This window comes from Carcharhinus amblyrhynchos, chromosome 11, assembly GCF_965287045.1.
Source record: "Carcharhinus amblyrhynchos chromosome 11, sCarAmb.v2.hapA, whole genome shotgun sequence".
In the NCBI taxonomy this organism is placed as follows: Eukaryota; Metazoa; Chordata; class Chondrichthyes; order Carcharhiniformes; family Carcharhinidae; genus Carcharhinus; species Carcharhinus amblyrhynchos.
Genome location: NC_137334.1, coordinates 16,010,592 through 16,025,298, shown reverse-complemented (window position 1 = coordinate 16,025,298; position 14,707 = coordinate 16,010,592). Strand labels below are relative to the sequence as shown.

Genomic DNA, 14,707 nt, shown 5'->3' with positions numbered 1-14,707 from the left:
CAGCAGGCGACGGTGCAGATGGACCTCGGGGTCCTTGTGCATGAGTCGCAAAAACCCAGCTTGCAGGTGCAGCAGGTGGTCAGGAAGGCGAATGGGATGCTGGCCTTCATAGCGAGGGGGATTGAATATAAAAGTAGGGAGGTCTTGCTGCGGCTGTTTAGGGCATTGGTGAGGCCGCAGCTGGAGTACTGTGTGCAGTTTTGGGCGCCGTACTTACGCAAGGATATTTTGGCCTTGGAGGGAGTGCAGAGGAGGTTTACTAGGCTGATGCCGGAGTTGATGGGGTTGAGCTATGAGGAGAGGCTGAATAAATTAGGCTTGTACTCGTTAGAGTTTAGAAGAATGAGGGGAGATCTCATTGAGACGTATAAGATGATGAATGAGATGGATAGGATAGAGGTGGAGAGACTCTTCCCACTCAGAAAGGATAGTAGGACTAGGGGGCACAGCCTCAAGATAAAGGGGGGACGGTTTAGAACGGAGTTGAGGAAGAAGTTCTTCACTCAAAGGGTGGTGAATCTCTGGAATTCTCTGCCCGTTGAAGTGGTGGAGGCTACCTCGCTAAATATTTTTAAGACGCGGGTTGATGGGTTTTTGATAAGAGAGGGGATTAAGGGTTATGGGGAGAGGGCGGGAATGTGGAACTGAGCCACGACAGATCAGCCATGATCTTACTGAATGGCGGGACAGGCTCGAAGGGCTAGATGGCCTACTCCTGCTCCTATTTCTTATGTTCTTGTGTTATGTTCTTATGATCATGGCACTGTGGTATCAGTGGGTTGTGAGGAAAAATGTTTTTACTTAGAGGGTGATGACGGTCTGGAATGGGAAGGTGGTGGAGGCGGGTTGCCTCACATCCTTGAAACAGTCCCTGGATGAGCACTTGACACATCATAACACTGAGGGCTATGAGCCAAGTGCTGGTAAATGGGATTGGGTAGGAGGTCATGTGTTTCTCGCGTGTCAGTGCGGACTCAATGGGCCGAAGAGCTTCTTCTGCACTATATGATTCTATAATTCTTTGACTAAGGATCCTGAGGCTGAGAGATAATCTCAATGAGTAAGTGGATATGTGTCCCAATAATGTTGGTGAGTGATGGCCAAAGGGAGATAAACATCCCGGTGTTAGGGTGAAATCGAAGTGATGGACGCAAAATGGTTATCTGGCACATAAAATGGACTCTGGGAAGGGACATTAAGAGGCACTGACTTTGGGCACAGACATTTACACAAAGAGCTAAAACCTGTAGTGTTTAAATTGCTGCAGGAAACTGGTCAGAACTTGAGGTACCTTAAAACTTGAGATAAGAGCAGACCCAGAACAATGAGTTTGATAACGAGATCAGCCACTGATGGGGACATAAATGTATCTACTCTATGTACAATGATGTGATAACTGTCAATGTTCATATCTGTCTGCTTATAACAATGTGTTAACTGTCGATGTCCGTATCTGTCTACCCAACTTGTAAGGATGTGCTAACGGCTAATGTTCGTACTGTCTATTATCTAAAACATTTAAGAGGTGCTGAACTGCCATTGTGTAGTTGAGAAGGTGGCTGCCAGTACTGCAGAGTGCCAACGCTTCTCCCAAAGCTTTGTCTGAATAAAACTGTTTTGTTAAACCTCCAAGTATGACTCTGAAGTGGTGAATTTCCCACAACAAATTGGCGTAGTTGGACAGATCTCACTACTGGTGTTAAGTTCGATCGATTGGCCAGGATCGGCAAATGGGGTAGAGATCATCGAATCTGTGGGAGTCAGATGGGATCAACAATACAGTTTAAAAGGGGTAAAATTAAGGGGTATTATAGAGATAAGTACTGATTGTTGATGGTATAGTGATAAGTATTGATTGACTATTACTTGTGCTGACCGACTAGAGGACAAGGAAGTGCCTGTCTCAAACGTGCAAACTTAGGCTGGTTGTTAAGTGGGGAAATCACCCACGTGAAGGTCAAGACCCTGAAGTGGGCGTAGAGGCACCAAGGGCACTTAGGATCGTGAAGCACAAGTGGCAAAAGTCAGGTAACATTAGTGGCGAACAAACACAGAGTTTGCCACCTGTTTGCATGAAAGTTTGTATAGTTGGGTACTGGACTGTCAATATTGTTAAGCAGTGCGGAAAAGGAGCTGATCAACTCTGACCTAGAGCTCGACTCCAGTGGAGAAACACATTGCCGAGGTGTAATAGTGGCTGTGAGTATAAATAAAAACCCTGAAACGGTAGAGAAACAGGATGCTAGGGTAGTAATTGTAGTGGGGGGGGTGGGGAGGAGGGGGGCGTGGGGTAGTGAAGTCCCTGACGGTGGAGAAACACATTGCTAGGAAGTAATCGTGGCCATACGGTGTATGAAACACATTGCCAAGAAGGCAATAGTGACAGGGGGTAGTGAAGTCTGCGAGATGGCAGATAAAGAAGTTAAGAGAGGACCTGCAGGATCTCTTATTGAAATGTACATGACAGACAGACACGCGTTAATAAAGAGGATGCAAAGGGATGGCTGGGATGCTTCTCAGACCTTAGAACAGCAGAGAAAGTGGATAGATTGGGAAAAGAGAGACAAGACGAAGAAGGCAGGAGTATTATTAGTACATCAATTAGCGGGACTAATTGAAAAAGTAGTCGCTTCCACCAAAAAGTAGAGTGAAGATTAAAAGATTCGAGAGTTGGAATCCAGAGTAAGGAACTGGAGAAATGAAACCAAGTGTTAAAGGAGAATCAGTGGGGAAGGGAAACTGTTCCTCTATCCCCTTATGAGTCTACATGGCAGGGATCAACTGCGCCTCCAGAGAAATGGGAAGCACTAGAACACAATTTGGCGCCAGTAACCTGAGGGGGAACAGATGCGCAGCCAACAGCAAATTATAAACAATTCACCCCAGGCAAAAGACAGCAGATAATGGCTTCCCTGGCTAAACTACAAACTAGAAGCGCAGACACTAAATTCTGGGAAGAATTAGATACAGTTTGGTTAGGACACCAACTACACCTGGGGGACATACACCAACTGGTCAGGACAGCATGTCCAGCAAATAAGTGAAGGCAGGTAGCAGGTGGACCCACCACTCCTCCAGCACAAGATTATAATGGGGGACGTTGGACACATGTAGTCACCCTAACAGCAGGGATAGATGCCCAATAGGCACCCTCGCCCAGTTTAAGACAGAAGTCCAGAGAGTTTTAGGAAATGCTCCTACTAACTGGAGGAGAATTACAATGACCAAGCAATTAAAGGAGGGGAGGAGCTTCTGAATACGGGGAACAACTGTTCCAAGTATACCAGGAATGCTCAGGGCAAGGGAACCCAGGCCATGGGGATTAAGCATTCATCCAGGTTTTCAACGATGGGCTCTCTACTGCTCACCAAACCATCCTAAAAATGGGAGTGATTATGTCCCAAGATTATGATGAACTAGTGGAATGGGCTTGTGGTGTACTGGGAGGCGGAGAGGAGAAATCTCAGACAAGAGTAAGACAAGAAAGAGTAGCCGCTTACAGTAACGGGAATGGGATTAAGTCCAAACTGACTTGTCACAATTGTGGCCGACAAGGGCACTTTGCAAGGGATTGCGGGGTCCCAAGGAAAGCAAACAAATTTGGAAGCAGTGGGAAATATTGTAATCACTGTAATAAACATGAAGACACAGAAGCAGTGTGTTGGGATAAACATGGGAGACCCCTGACCTGATTCATGACCACAGCAGATTTGGAAGAACCAAGGAACCTCCGAGGTCAGCAAGATTTACGGTCTGCAGCCCCCATAAGGGTAAGAAGGAGGGAAGGATTTGTGTGTCTGCACTAGTACGGGGCAGGCAATGTGAGATGCTGGTGGACACAGAAGCATCCATATCTGTCACCAATCGACCCTTACCCACTACAAGTAGGATGATTTAGCTAACAGGTATAGGAGGGAACAAAACACCTGCCTACCTGAGCGAGACCACGTTAGTAGAAATAAATAATTTATATATACCGATGAGGTTCTATGGGTGCAAAAATAACGAGGGTACAATAATGGAAAATGATTTAATGAAAGAATATGAGATTTTGATAGACTGTGGAAAGGGAGAATTAATCTGGTCAAGACGGACAGTTGGAAAACTAGAATAGGGAAACTCACAAGTCACCTTGAAACTATTAAGGTGGCCACAGCCACCACCAGAGATTGGGAATTAGAGACGGGGGGGTTCGGAGCCATCCGTGCCTCCGTTCCCCGAGTATGGGCTGAGACAAAATTAGGTACTGGCTTAACTAAAACGGACCCAATGAAAAGGTACCTGGACTGGAGCATAAGCCTCACCGACAATACCCAATTAAACCAGAAATAGAGGCAGCTGTAATGGAGATAGTTAAAGGGTTAGTGGAAAAAGGAATTCTGAGGGAAACCACGAGTACCACTAACTCCCCAACTTGGCCGGTGAGCAAACCCGAAGGAAGCTATAGGCTCACCATGGATTACACTGGACTCAATAAAGTCAGGTCCAAGTTGCACCCCATTGTAGCAAGCCCCTCGACAATCCTGAATGGACTAAGACCAGAGCATAAAATATTTACGGTATTGGATATAGCCAATGGATTCTGGTCCCTAGCCTTGGATCCCGAATCCCAAGACAAATTCACCTTTACAGTGGGAGACAAACAGTACATTTGGATTCCCTGCCTACCGCACGGATTCCACAATAGCTCCGTAGACCCGCTATCTTCCATCGAGTAATGAGTGACGTCCTGCGCAGGGTAGAACTGCCAGAGGGTAGCACGATCCTACAATATGTAGATTCTGAAGCTATTAAGATATCTAAGTCAGGACATCAGAAAACACTATATCTAGTATTAAACAAACTGAAAACTGCAGGGTTAAAGATGAGCCCCAAAAAGGCACAAGTCAGGAAAACACAAGTCCTGTACCTAGGACATGTAATATCCCAAGGGCTTAAAATAATGCCAACAGACCCAAAGAAGGCGGTACAACAAATGCCGCAACCCACCATCATAAGAGGGACTGTTTAACTATAGCCGAAGTTTTATCCTGGGATTTGCAAAATTGGCAGAACCTATACAAAGACCAGTCAAAGGGAAAAAAACTAGCTTTAAACCCTGTAGAATGGAGACCCGAGCAGGAAGAGGCTTATAACAAATTAAAAACAGAACTGATATCAACCCCTGGACTAGGATTACCAGATTCCAATAAAGACTTTCACATACATTGTAGTAATGAAGGAGGGTTCTATTCCGCAGTGTTAACACAGGATTATGACAATAAAAGGAGATCCATAGGTTACTATTCAACAGCAACAGGGCCGGTAGTCACCAGACTGCCAAGGTGCATAGCCGCCTTGGATTGTGCCGCCTGGTTAGGTTAGCGAGCCAATAACAGTGACAGGAAAGGTAATATTCCACACCAAACACACCTTGGTGGAAATGCTGAACACAGGAAAGTTAAGGTCCGTCTCAAACAAGAGAAGGGCTAAATGGGAAGCTGTCCTCCTACCTCCAAGAAAATCAGGTATAAAATAAGGGACTCAGGGGATAACCCAGCAGAAGGAATTTTAGACACAGGAGAGCCACACAATTGTGGGAATATAGATATGAGCGTAGAAGGTAGGATAAAGGATATACCTTTAACGACAGCTGAGGAGACCCTTTTTGTAGATGGTTCATGCAAATATGTGAAGGATCACCATGGACAGGGTGGGCAGTAGTAAATGACAAATTAGAAACAGTAAGGTCAGAAAGCATTGAGGGAGGTCTCTCCGTGCAATTAGCAGAACTAGTAGCACTCACAAAGGCACGAGAATTATCTGAAGGCAAAATGGCAAACATATATAGATAGCCGGTATGCATTTGGGGTAATACACAGCTATATGACAGCATGGGGTAGAAGGGGGTTCGTAACCATGGGAGGAAGTCCTATTAAACACCAACAAAGGATCGAGGCACTGCTAAAAGCTAGCGAGAAACCCCAAGAAGCCACAGTAATAAAAATTAAAGCACACCAGGAAGAGATAACCTAGACTGGTTAAATTTCAAAGGCAAGCAAGCTGCAGACAGAACAACACAATTAGCCTTAGAGCAGGAGGCAGTTGGCGAGCTGCCAACAGCAGTAACAGGACAGTCAGGAGATGAAATAGATATTCGGGACTTACATGAGGATAGCTCGAAAGAGGAAAAGGGGAAATGGGAAGCGCAGGGAGTGAGCAAAGGGACTGATAACGTTTGGAGACGATTTGATAAGTTAATGGTACCAGAATGCATACAAAACACCTCTTGGAACTACACCGTTGATTCTCACATTCGGAAAGAGAGGCCATGTCAACTAGTATAGGAAAGGAACGGTGATGGAAAGAAATGGGAAGGGGCATAGCCCAGCATTGTCATTGATGCGTGGTGGGCGCACAACACAAGCCTGGTTGACCTATAAAAATTAAGATGGGACACCAGCCCCGACTAAAGGGACCCTGGGAACATATGCAAATGAATGTTACAGGGCCACTACCACAATCCCATGGCAAAACCTATTGTCTGGCTATTATAGACAAGTTCACCAGGTGGGTAGAAGCATTCCCTACTAAAAATTGTACTGCTACCATGGTAGCTAGGATATTGGGCGAGGGCGAGGACGGAGACTCCTGGGCGCGGGCGAGGACGGAGGCTCCGGGGCGCGGGCGAGGGCGAGGACGGAGACTCCTGGGCGCGGGCGAGGGCGAGGGCGGAGGCTCCTGGGCGCGGGCGGGGGCTCCTGGGCGCGGGCGGGGGCTCCTGGGCGCGGGCGGGGGCTCCTGGGCGCGGGCAGGGGCTCCTGGGCGCGGGCGGGGGCGGGGGCTCCTGGCCTATTTCTCTGCCTGGACCAGAAATAGATGTCTGGGGAATCCTATTATTCCACCATGAGATTTCACCATGAGGAAGCCTTGGACCACAATGGTGATTAACTAAAGAAAAGTTAAAACTATATACAAACAAGCTCAGTACAGATGTAGGTCTAGTCTCACTGACTCTCACGCTCACAATGAAGGTTCTCCCCTACCAGGGTCCATGCCCTTATGCCCAATAAGCGATGGTTTACGTGCTTCCTCCTTGGAGGGAGGGTTATGTGACCCACAAACACCCAGTCCTTAAAAGTGCCACGCCACCACACATATTATCTCCTTAGTCGATTGTGAGCAGAGTTCTTGCTCAATCTTTGCATATTTACAGAGGGAAGGAATGGATTCAGTGGAGGAATAATAATTATTGGAATTTCTATTCTATCAGATACAGGAAATCCAAACCTGGCACCATTTCCCCACACTGAGTGAAGCAGTCAAGTGTAATCAGGTACAAAGTGTGTGTTGGGGATTAGAACTTGATTGTGTGATTTACTATTGATCGAGCAAGGGATATTAAAGGTAGTTAAAGATTGATTTTATCTGAAAGTGCACAAACATGAGGAAGTTTAATGCGAGAATCTGGAACTCCCAGGTCAGAGTCCACAGTATGACACAGTAGAATTCACTCCACACTGATTTAATAATGAACCTCAGACCACCTACATTTCCCATACCAGCCTTGCTGTGGTCTCTCTCAAGGGGGTCACCAAGAATGCACAGTTGGTGTTGTACCCACTAGGCACTAGATAGAGTTGAACAATGGACATAAAACCTTTACAGTCCACACACGATGGAGACTTCCATCCCATCCCTCTGTGCTATGAACTCAGCTGTCTGATGTGAAATGCCAAAATCCATCTCAATGGAAGAGACAGTCATCTAAATTTTCTCAGAATCCTGTCATTGGATTAACTTTCTTGTGAATACAGTCAGTGGAGGCTTGCCAGCGCTGACACTGTTTATCAAGTTATGTTGAGAAGTGATGTGCTTCTCCTGCCTTCACATCTAACTCTTGCTGATCGCATTGGAGATAATGGGAAGAGTTTTCACTGGCCAGAGGAGAGAGGTGTTGCTGCATGCAGGAAGCTAAAACATTTAAAAATACCAGGGTGTCTGGAACCTGGCAGGAACCACTTGACTTCTCGCATGTTCATGACTGTGTGTGAAGCACCCACCCCTCCAAAACCCACCCCTCATGTTCCCTCATGGAACATATCAACCTGTTATCAATATATACTGTAATTCAATTGGCTGCATATTTATCCATGGATTCTGGCTTTAAATGGCTTTCCCTGGGCTAAGTGGATGGCACCAAGTTAGACAAGATGGCAGCATGGATTGATGGAGGTGACCACCAGAAAAGCCAATAAACACAGAGATACCGCAGCTTTCTATAGTAAAGGCTTCTGCCAATGGTTGTATTCTGCCTGTGAACACTGGAACCAATTGGATAACTCCACGGGGAGCCCATGGACATGATGGGCCGAATGGCCTCCTCCTGTGCTAAAAATGACTCTATTTGGGCCATCATTGCTTTGGAGGGGATTCTGTGACCTTCAAGTTTTATTCCTCTTTTTGATCTATACTTCTCGGCTGTCAGGCACCACAGCAACATGCAATAATATAAAATGAAGCCCTTACCTTGTGGGCGTCTGCACGTTTGTACTGGGAGTCTACTCTCTCACCCCAACCGTCCCTGAACTCTCTTTCATCAACGTGAGACCCCTTTGTGTCTTCTCTTGAAGGCTGGTATCTGGAATATATTGTGGATGGTTTTGATACTGAATCACTCTCTTGATCAGTAAAATGTGCTTGAGGAAAACTATCTTCCAAATCATGCAGAGCTCCTTCATGATTTTCCTATAGTTAAAGAGAGAGTGAAAGGATTCAATGATGATAATTCAGGAAAATTGCTGGAATTTCTACTTTGATAGATACAGGAATTCCAATTCCTGCACCATATTCCACATTGAGTAAAGCAGACTAGTGCAATCTAGTACACATCGTGTGTCAGGGATTAAAACTTTCTATCTTCGACACAAAAATATGAAAAAGATGGTGGGGCAGCAAATGACAGCAAGAAAGGTTTGCAGTTATAAATTTATTTATTTTTGTCACAAGTAGGCTTATATTAACACTGCAATGAAGTTACTGTGAAAATCCCCTAGCCGCCAATCTCCAGTACCTTTTTGGGTACACTGAGCACGTATTTAGCATGGCCATTGCACCTAACCAGCACGTCTTTTTCGGATTGTGGGAGGAAACCGGAGCACCCGGAGGAAACTCCTGCAGACACAGGGAGAACGTGCAGACTCCTCACAAACAGCGACCCAAGCTGGGAATCAAATCTGGGTCCTGGGCGCCGTGAGGCAGCAGTGCTAACCACGGTGCCACCATGCCTTTTCTTAGCCTCAGGATTTCTCAAAATGCATCTTAGCCACCCAAGTAATTTGTGTGTAGTCGTCACTGCTACAATGGAGGAGGCACAGCAGCCAATTTGTGTACAGCAAGCTCCCACAAGCAGCATTGTGATAATCACCATACAGTCTGCTTACTGATTTTGGTGAATATTGTCCAAGTTAGCCAGAGAACTCCCTGCTCTTCTTCCAAATGATACCATGGGTTCTTATATGTTCACCCAAGAGGGTAAAGAGATTCTTAGATTAACATCACATTAATATCATCCCTGACCATGCAGCATTCCAGTAGTACTGCACAGGAGTGTCAGCCTGGATAGGCCTCAAGCCCCTGGAACCTGACTCCACAGACTTTTGACTCCGTGGCAGTTGATTCATGGCTGACATTTATTGAAATATCTGATTCTCCAGATAGCGAGATGGAGTCACCATTTTCAGTACAGGGAATACTAACTAGATAAATGCATAATTTCATAAATTACTTCCTTTGCTCAGACCTTGCCTCTGTTGAATTGTGCATGATATTGGAGCTTAGTCAGTTTTCAGTGGTAAATAACAACATTTTCTATTTTTTTTTAATCGAGACTAAATGGCTACTGTCTGGTCATCAACTATGGAAAGAGTGGAAATAATCTGGGAGTGACGCACAATTAAATGTTACTCAGTTTGGCTTTTAAAACGTGAATATTGTTGCAAGGAAGCACTAAGGGAAGCACTTTGTGTAACTAGGCTGGTGTAGGGTGGGAATGAGGGTTCTGATTTTAACAGGGTGAACCAGTAAGGGGAAAGCTTATTTACAATATAGAAGAAAATAAATCTGATAATTCAGAGGAAGGTGAATCTCAGTGTCAACAGTGGACAGACATAGGATGGAGAGAGAGAGAGAAAGAAAGACTGGGGACTGAAACAGGGCAAGCAATCATTGGGTTATTTTCTACATCATGTTCAGAAATGTGGAAAGGATGTTCTTGTCTTCAGTGGACTTTGGCCTTAAGTGCTATGTTAGAGGACAAGGGCACAGTCTTTTAAAAAAATTCCATGGATATAGAGATCATGGGAACGGTCAACATTTGTTTCCCATTTGTTTGAGCTGGCCATTATCAGAGGGCAGTTAACAATCAACCACATTGTTGTGGCTCTGGAGTCAGGGATAGGCCAGACCGAGTAAGGACGACAGATTTCCTTCCCTAAAGGACATTTGTGCATCAGGTTGGTCTTTACAAAGATTGATGATAGTTGTCATGGTGAGAAAATTTTCCCTTGGTTGAAAGATTACCAACATGGGGGTTATAGCTTCAGAATGAATTACAGACCATTTCACACTGAGATGAGGAGAAATTTCTTCACTCAAAGGATTGTAAATCTTTGGAATTCTCTCCTTGGGAATGTTATGGATAGTCAAATGTTGTGTATAGTCAAGATAGGAGTGGATAGATTTTTGGGTGTTTAGGGAATTAAATGATATGTGGCTTGTGTCGGAACGTGGAACTGAGATAGGTTAGCCATGCTGTTGTTGAATAGTAGGACAAGCTCAAAGGGCCGAATGGCCAACTCCTGCACCTGTTTCTTATGGTAACCTGTCGAGGAGTGAGTACATGATGCCAGACTAGATGAAAGGATGGCAAGACATTGAAGACAATGGTAATGGGTGGAATTTTCCATTCGGGTTCTGAGGTCAGAGTTTTCCAGCCTCTCTCCCTCCCCCCGCCAAGACAGCATTCCCGTGAGGGAGGCAGCTTGCCATTGGCCGCTGGTGGGATCTTCCAGTCCTGCCTAAGTCAGTGGTAATTTACATGGCTCATCCATTCCGCTACATGGGAACCCACTGTGGGAATCAATTTGATTCCTTTGTAAGCATGGTGGATGGCAGGAAAGTTAGCGTGATTCCCGTTGGCAGTTAGGTGCATTTCAGCTCCTTGTTTAAGCATCAAAGAGGAAGGAGCTTGACAAATCTCATGGCAAGGATTCATCTCTTATTGACCCTTTTCACATCCTCTCTGAACATCCTATACTGAGCCCACATCTCCATTGTATGAACCACCTGACAACTACCATTAGCATACTTTTTTTTCTTCGTCTTTATCGCTCATGTTATCTAGAGAGCTCTGGCTATTGGTTGTCCCATCTTTGCCTTCTGAGAGGGGCACAGAGTACAAGATAAAAGAGGTTATGTTGAACATAATGTTGCGCACAATAAGGAAATTTGGCATGTCTGCAACAACTCTCACCAACTTTTACAGATGCACTGTAGAACACATCCTTTTTGGTTGTCTCACTTGGTATGACTCTGCCCAGACTACAAGAAACTATGAAGGGTCATGAATGAAGCCCAGTTCACCATGCAAACCAGCCTGCCACCTACTGACTCTGTCTACACTTCCTGCTGCCTTGGAAAAGCAGCCAGCATAATCACAGACCCCATGCACCCCAGACATACTTTCTTCCACCTTCTTCCATGGAGAAAAAGATACTAAAGTCTGAGGTCACGTACCAACTGATTCAAGAACAGCTTCTTCCCTGCTGCCATCAGACTTTTGAATGAACCTACTATGAACAGTATGCTTTGTCTGTGTAGTGCACAAGAAACATCACTTTTCACTGTATGCCAATATATGTGACAAAAATAAATCAAATCAAATACAAAACATGTAAAAGACAATAGTTGTGTCTCAGCTAGAGAACTGTACCCAGTTCTGGGTACCGCACTTTAGGAAGGATGTGAAGCCATTTGTGTCGGTGCACAAATTTGCCCAAGAATGGTTCTGGAGGTAGGAACATAAGACAGATGGGATAAGTTGGAACTGTTGTTACGAGAAGTGATTTGACAGTGGTATTCCACATCATGAAGGGTTTGGACAGCGTAGATTTGAATCACAGAATCCTTACAATGCAGGACCAGGCCATTTGGCCCATCAAGTCTGCACTGACTCTCCAAAAGAGCATCTTATCCAGACCCGATTCCCATAACCCCACATATTTACCCCATTAATCCCTCTAACCTACACATTTTGGGACACTAATCGGCAATTTAGCATGGCCAATCTACCTAACTTGTACATCTTTGGACTTTGGAAAATTATTGCAATCATACTTTTCATTGCCCCAAGACAAGTGTTCTCTTGTGCAAACTGCTTCACAAATTTAAACTGAGATTGGTCACTCAAGTGGAGTTCAAGTATAGATCAGCTATGAAATGACTGGGGGCTCAGGTTGGAGGGACTGAATGGTCTCCTCCTCAGGTCCACAGCAGTTGAACAAATGTGTTTGATTTCATTTTCAGTATCCTGGGTATATCCAATCTCCGCATCCTGTACATGGAATTGACTGAGAGAAACTGTTCTCACTCGTAAAAGGATCGAGAATGAGAGGGCACAGACTTAAAATAATTGGAGAAAACAGCAAAAATGAGGTGAGATAAAATGTTTCCATGCAGCAAGTGGTTAGGGTCTGGAAAGCACTGTCTGAGGATGTGGTGGAAGCAAGGTACAGTTGCTCCAATCAAAAGGGAATCGGAGCATTAGTCCAAAAAGGAAGATTGTGCAGGGGAATGGTGCTAACTAAATTGCTTATTCAGAAAGCTGATGAGCCCAACGGTCTCCTCCTGCACTGTAACAATTTTATGAATTCTCAGATTTTGTGAAGTGAGGTAGAAGTTTCTTTTTTACACAATGGGGGAAGTCAAAGAATTCAGGCTAGGGGAAGAGTTCAAGTGGAGAAAAGGAATGAACAGTGACTGAGATATCAGTGCAGGGAGGCCATGAGAGATGCAGAGGGCACTTTGTATGAAGAATGAGGGGAGATCTCATTGAGACATATAAGATGATGAATGGGATGGATAGGATAGAGGTGGAGAGGCTCTTCCCGCTCAGAAAGGACAGTAGGACTAGGGGGCACAGCCTCAAGATAAAGGGGGGGTGGTTTAGGATGGAGTTGAGGAAGAACTTCTTCACTCAAAGGGTGGTGAATCTCTGGAATTCTCTGCCTGTTGAAGTGGTGGAGGCTGCCTCGCTAAATATTTTTAAGAAGAGGGTTGATGGGTTTTTGATAAGAGAGGGGATTAAGGGTTATGGGGAGAGGGCGGGAATGTGGAGCTGAGCCACGACAGATCAGCCATGATCTTATTGAATGGCGGGGCAGGCTCGAAGGGCCAGATGGCCTACTCCTATTTCTAGGCACTTAGCACAATAAATCATGTTTGCATTTGTAATTGTGGATTAGAATGTGTATTTTCAGATGGTTGATTGTTCTGCCAGAATGAAAATAACGTGATGGTCAGTAACTGAAGAAAGGAAAGGGATATGGGAATACTGATGAATGGAGAAGGGTGGCTGAGATTTTTGGTATTACTCATTAATTATAACATCACATAAAGTTTGTTCTAGTAACACTTCCTTTTCTTGATCCTCTATTCCTTGTTACACTTCCTCTTTCTCTATTTCATATAATTCCCTAGAGCAGACAAGGCCATTTGGCCCATCAAGCCTGTACCAACAACAATCCCACCCAGGTCCTGTCTCCATAATCCTGCTAATCCCCCTGACACTAGATCAATTTAGCACGGTCAATCCATGTAATCTGCACATCTTTGGACTGTGGGGGGAAATCGAAGCACCCAGAGGAAACCCACGCAGACATGGGGAGAATGGGCAAACCCCACATAGATAGTCACCTGAGGCCTGAATTGAACACAAGAACTTGGAACAGGAGTAGGTCATTTGGCCCCTCGAGCCTGCTTTGCCATTCAATAAGATCATGGCTGATCTTTTCATAGACTCAGACTCAGTTCTACTTACCCATCTGCTCAACATAACTCCCAATTCCTTTACTGTTTAAAAAATCTATCTCTCCTTGCCTTAAAAACATTCAATGAGGTAGCCTCAATCGCTTCATTGGGCAGGGAATTCCACAGATTCACAACCATTTGGGTGAAGAAGTTCTTTCTCACCTCGGTCCTAAATCTGCTCCCCCTTATGTTCAGGCCATGCCCCCGAGTTCTAGTTTCATCCGCCAGTGGAAACAACCTCCCTGCTTCTATATTATCTATTTCCTTCATTGTTTTATTTGTTTCTATATGCTCCCCCTTCATTCTTCTAAATTCCAATGAGTATAATCCCAGTCTAATCAGTCTCTCCTCATAAACCAACTCTCTCAACTCCGGAATCAACCTAGTGAATCTCCTCTGCACCCTCTCCAGTGCCAGTACATCCTTTCTCAATTAAGGAGATCAAAACTGTACACAGTACTCCAGATGTGGCCTCACCAACACCTTATACAGCTGCAACATAACCTTCCTGTTTTTAAACTCTATCCTTCTAGCAATGAAGGACAAAATTCCATTTGCCTTCTTAACTACCTGCAGCACCTGCAAACCAACTTTTTATGATTCATGCACAAAAACATCCAGATCCCTCTGCAATTTTTCA

General features: G+C 44.9%; 1 protein-coding gene across 1 annotated transcript in view; it reads right to left on the bottom strand.

Moving 5' to 3' along the window:
• Positions 1 to 14,707, bottom strand: part of LOC145349797 (uncharacterized) — a 43,263-nt gene that overhangs the window by 13,115 nt on the left and 15,441 nt on the right. Inside the window, exon 6 of the mRNA XM_080198342.1 lies at positions 8,509 to 8,727. Coding sequence (XP_080054468.1) covers positions 8,509 to 8,727 — 219 coding nt within the window. The remainder of the gene's footprint in view (positions 1 to 8,508; positions 8,728 to 14,707) is intronic.